General features: G+C 44.6%; 1 protein-coding gene across 1 annotated transcript; it reads right to left on the bottom strand.

Annotated features, from left to right (window-relative positions):
• On the bottom strand, positions 609-1,950 carry LOC8055241 (ethylene-responsive transcription factor 12). The gene has a single exon (XM_021455762.1). The coding sequence runs from the start codon at positions 1,682-1,684 to the stop codon at positions 1,151-1,153; it is 534 nt and encodes a 177-aa protein (XP_021311437.1). The 5' UTR covers positions 1,685-1,950; the 3' UTR covers positions 609-1,150.

The raw sequence follows: 5,485 nt of genomic DNA, 5'->3' as shown, positions 1-5,485 counted from the left end.
GACTTGCGATGCACAGAAGCGTTTTGGTTGTCTCGAAAGATTCGGAGCCCAATTAAGCGACAAGTTTGAATTGTGGACCAAATTTGCCTTGGTTTTTGTCCAAAACGCTCGTGAGATCCTTTTTTTTAATAACTAACGCTCGTGACTCGTGTGATCTTTGGTTCCAAGAGAAACTAGTCGGAAAATAAAAAACGCAGATGGCACGAGCTTATGAAGTGAAGCGTTAGGAGGAGCTCGAACTCCATTGCACTATTGCTAGAACTAGATCCGTCACTGACGTCAATTAAAAAAAAGGCCAATTAAAAAGTTCGATGTTCTACCACTTGGGAGACTACACGCCGCTTTTAACGTGCACTGTTCCTATGATCTACGGATTTGTTAAGGTCTGGTGAGTTCCTGATTCATCAGTTAATATCAATATATAAAATGTTTCACGGCACTGCAAGGCATTGAATTCCCACGTTGACCTGACACAACCATGACATACGTACTCGTACTCGGTAGTACGTACTTCAGAAACAGTAGTGTCTGCCCGAACAGAGTGGGCACTGATATTTTACAAGAGTGTCTGTGTGCCCCGTGCACACTCCTGTAGTAAAACAAAAACATGTCACGTAGCTCACCGAGCTTTGGATGGATCCGTAAACCACAATGCACGACGTTACACTCCGCTGTCCAGTAGATGGGTGCATCCACATTATTAGGGCAAAAGATTGCATGTGCAGGTGGTAAAACAACTGCTGCCTGGGCCTCAGGGCAGCATGCACGACGACCGCACGAGAAAGCCATCTTTGCGGCGCGCCGTCGGTGGCGAAGGCCACCAGCAGCACCAAGGACCCAGCCGAGCCTACCCTGCCTTCCTTTTACCGCGCTAAACCCAGCCTGCGGAATGCGGTGACGACACAAGCATCCCCACCAGGGCACCACAAATGGCAACGCTTTAAACGAAAACAAAGGAACCAGCCCAGCAAGACAGGTCTAAGCTTTCCTTAAATAGCAGGTATGTACAGCTAGCCGGACCACTGCAGTGCACCACACTACTCTACTCTCACCCCCCTTGGCCAGCGCAGCCCTGAGCCCTCACCTGCTCACCACCACCACCTTTGGCACTCCGGCACTGCAGCCTCGTCACAGGCAATCCGATCGAGCATCAGCATGACGGCGCCTCGTTGAGGTCGAAGGGGAGGCCGCCACACCTCTGTCCCCTGCCCAGCTCCAGCGCCGTTGACGGTGGCTCGGTTGTCACCAGCGGCGGCATCGCTGCAGTCGTCGGGGGAAGCGGAGCCGCGGCCGTTGTCGGGGTCTGGAGGTAGACGAATTGCCACGGAGTAGTAGGGCAGTCGACGTTGTTGACGCCTCCGAACGAGACGGGCTGCGGCGGGGGTTGACGCAGTCGCAGAAGCGGCGCCAGATGGCCGGCGTGGTCGGGGAAGTTGGTCTTGGCCTTGGCGCCGCGGAGCGTGCGCGCGGCGCGGTCGTACGCGAGGGCGGCCTCCGCGGGGGTGTCGAACGTGCCCAGCCACACCCGCGTCTTCTTCCACGGGTCGCGGATCTCGGCCGCGTACCTGCCCCACGGCCGCTTCCTCACGCCCCGGAAGCGCTCGGCGCCTCCTCCTCCTCCTCCTCCTCTCGCCCCGCCGTCGCCTCCGCCGTGGCCCAGCACTGCCCGTAGCGTGGGATCCATCTTGGATCGAGAGCTGGGAGGTGTACTAGAGCCTTGTGGGTACTGCAACGTGCGTGGTGTTTGGTCTTGCCCTAAGGTCAAGGCTGGAGAATGACTGGGAGAGCACGGGGGAGAGAAGGTACGTTGGGCTTTTGTGAGCGAATGGGGTCTTGTTTAGTTCTGAAAAGTGAAAAGTTTTCGGTACCGTAGCAATTTCGTTTGTTTGTGATAAATATTATCCAATCATGAACTAACTAACATTAAAAGATTCGTCTCGTGATTTACAGCTAAACTGTGTAATTAGTTTTTATTTTCGTCTATATCTAATATTTCATGCATGTGCCACAAGATTCGATGTGACGGGGAATCTTGAAAACTTTTTGGTTTTCAGGGTGAACTAAACAAGGTCTGGTTTCTCCTTCTACAGGACACATCTGTGATCCATCCGGCCAGGAGAATGGGGCGCGTCGGGGTTGGAGTCCGGACTCCGGAGCGGTGGCCGGTGGGCGTGGCAGGGGGGAAGCACGGCACAGCCGCCGCGACATTTGACGTGTCGCCGGGACCACTGCACTGGTCCTGCCACCACCACCACCACCAGTAACGCTGTGCTGTGCACGGTGCACACCCGCGCCTCCATTCATATGTGAACACGCGCGTTCATCATGACGCCAGCTCTGCACACTACTAGTACACCACGCTCCCCTGACCTGTGCTGCGATGGCTGCCTACGAGCGAGCGGCGCCGAACGGAGCAGCAACTTTCCCACGCCGCTGGGGCCGCAGTCGCTGGGACCTACGAGTCAGTGAAACCTGCATGCATGCACATCCCTGTCGTTCTCGGACTGGTTTGTCGTCTACTCGCCGCGAGCAATAAAAGGTGGCGGAGACCGCAGCAAAACGCGACGTGCTCACACAGACGACGGACCCCAGTCAGCAAGCTACGACGCGTGATCATGGGTCCGGAGGACGACGCGTGAACACACACCGCCGGCGCCCCGACGTGTCACGGATCCGTTGGCCGCAGGTTCACGTGGGAGGAAGCGTGTCGTGGGGTGGGGGACAGCACGGGCGCGCTTGGGGGTGGGACCACAACCGCACAGCGGGTGGGTGTGCGTCGTATCGCCGCTCATCAAGGCAAAAGGGACCTGCCCATGCCCATGGCGGAGAGCCGAAGACTGGCGATGGATAGGCCGTATCGGAAGGGGAAGGGCGGTACACGGTGCGATACGGCGCTCCCGTTGACGCGACCTGCGCACCGAAGCAAAAGCGGCCGCTCTACAGTCCAGTTTTGACGTCCTGTTCCTTCCCATTGCCATCGCCGGAGGCCGAATCCACCGGATTTGCCGTGCCATCGAAGGCACGCCAAACATTTTCCGGAATCAAGGGGGCAAACATACTTGTCCAAATGACCTGGGAAGTTTCTAGGCCTTGTTCAAGAAAATTATAAAAAAAAATAGATTCTCAATAATATCGAATCTTACGACACATACATTAAGAATTAAATATAGGTAAAAGAAATAACTAATTACATAATTTACGTGAAATTTGCGAGAAAAATCTATTGAGCATGATTGGACAATATTAGTCAAATACAAACGAAAATGCTACAATACTCATTTTGCAAAAAAAAATGGAACTAAACAAGGTGCGTAATTGTAGGCCTTGTTTACTTCCCTAAAAATTCTCCAAAAAATTTCAGCCGTTACATCGAATCTTGCGACATTTATATACAATATTAAATATAGATAAAAGAAAAATAATAATTACAAAATTTATCTATAATGTGCGATACGAATATTTTAAATCTAGTTAATATATGATTGGAAAATATTTGTTAAATATAAACTAAAGTGTTACAGTCTCCATATTGTAAAAAAAAAGAAATAAACAAGGCCGTATCAATGGCGAACTCCACTACATAGCATAAGGCAATCATGCTTTCTTCGAACAAGGAAAAAGCAAAACAAAAATAAAGAGAATTATATAGAACTCGCTAGTAGTATCTTCATTGTTTCTTCGAGGAAAGCAATGAGATTTTCAAAAAAAAAAGGAAAAAAAGGAAAAGAGGATGCCCTTGCATGGAAGCCATTATCGAAAATGGAAAATCTTATAAGGGAAAGTATATGGTGGCAACCAAATAATGGGTAGGAACATAGAAACTGGTTAAAAATGTATTTTGGTTGTTTAAAATCTTTTGAATTTTGCTATATCCATAATGCAAACATATATGTAATTATCTTTATATGTTGGGATACAAATTCAAAATAAAATGTCATTCAAAATGATAAATTTTTAGATGCTAGTGCACTAGAATACAAAATCACAGAAATTTCTAATTTAGTGCAAATGCACCTGAAATTTATTATATTTCGTATGGATGTTTGAAAAGTGAGTTTCCATCTCGCATTTTGCATATGCTTAAATATTTGTATGCACTAAGGATATGCCAAATTTTTGATTTTTTTTGAAAACATAAATTTTTTAGTTGATTTTCATAACTTTAGCTCTCCCTCTGTCCATTCTTATGTATCACCTATTGTATCTATGCTGATCAAACTTTCTTAAATATAACTAGGTTTATATAAAATATTGTAATATGTGAATCTCTAAAGAAATTTATCAAAAAGTGTTATATCTATACATTTATAAAAATATTTCTCAAGATAAATTTATTCATATGGTTTTCACATTTTCAAACTCAACAATTTAAAAGTTATTCATGATTTATATTCTCAATATTTGACTCAAACCTTATTTAAAATAAATTTCTTTGTGAGTATAGAGGGAATATATAGCTATATACTCTTGCGTTGTCAAAAAAGCGCATCTTTAATTTGTCCTACATTAAACAATATACTTCTGTGTTCATACCCTCGATTTGAGGCTAGTGGTTATTTTGTGTTAAACTGTTCATGGCCTTGTCTATATAGATAGTTTCTCCGTATCCATAAATAAAGTCGTTTAGCATAACGACTTGATCTCTAAAACCTAATTTTGATTCTTTTTTATAAAAAATATTTATCAAAAAGTGATATATGTATATTTTTATGAATATATTTCTTAAGACAAATCTGTTCATATGGTTTTCATATTTTTTAATTCGACAACTTAAAAGTTATTCATGATTTATATTTCCAATGTTTGACCCTAACCTTGTGCGGAATGAGTTTTTTATAGATATGGAGGCAGTACTTTTGTGTTCATATTCCCGCCTTGTCTATGTTGATACCGTTTCACATTCCCGCCTACTAAGTGAATAATGTTGAATAAAAGAATAATATTAAAAGTCAATTTATTATTATGTATCTATTTTTTTCAAGGCATAACTCTTTATTATATTATAGGTACCGACACTTCTCTCGATAAATTTTGCAATTAAATTTAGTATATTTTCACTTATAAGATAACCTATAAGAACCAGAGTATTTTGCAAACAAATTGTTAGAAAGCAATACCGTCGGCAGACGAGGACGTCTTGACCGTGATGTGTGGGTGCAGCGGACGATACCATCCGTCGTCCGCTGCCAGTTTACGTTGAGGCCTTGTGGGTGCAGTTGTTAAATATTTTGGCTGTTTTTATATTTGACAAATATTTTTAAATTATTGATTTACTAGGATCATAATATTGATCTTACAAATTACAGGTAAAAACTGTACAACTAGTTTTATTTTTGTTTATTTTTAATATTATATGCATAATTTTATGTGATAAATAATTTAAAATGTTTGACAAAACTTTTAGGCAACCGCATCCGTCCGTGCAGCGGTCACCCGACATGACCCCGCGCCGCTTGCACAGGCACACAAGGGCCGTAGCCCCCAG

Source organism: Sorghum bicolor, chromosome 3 (genome assembly GCF_000003195.3).
Source record: "Sorghum bicolor cultivar BTx623 chromosome 3, Sorghum_bicolor_NCBIv3, whole genome shotgun sequence".
NCBI lineage: Eukaryota > Viridiplantae > Streptophyta > Magnoliopsida > Poales > Poaceae > Sorghum > Sorghum bicolor.
Note: the sequence above shows the minus strand (reverse complement) of the source record. Positions and strands in the feature narration are given on the sequence as shown.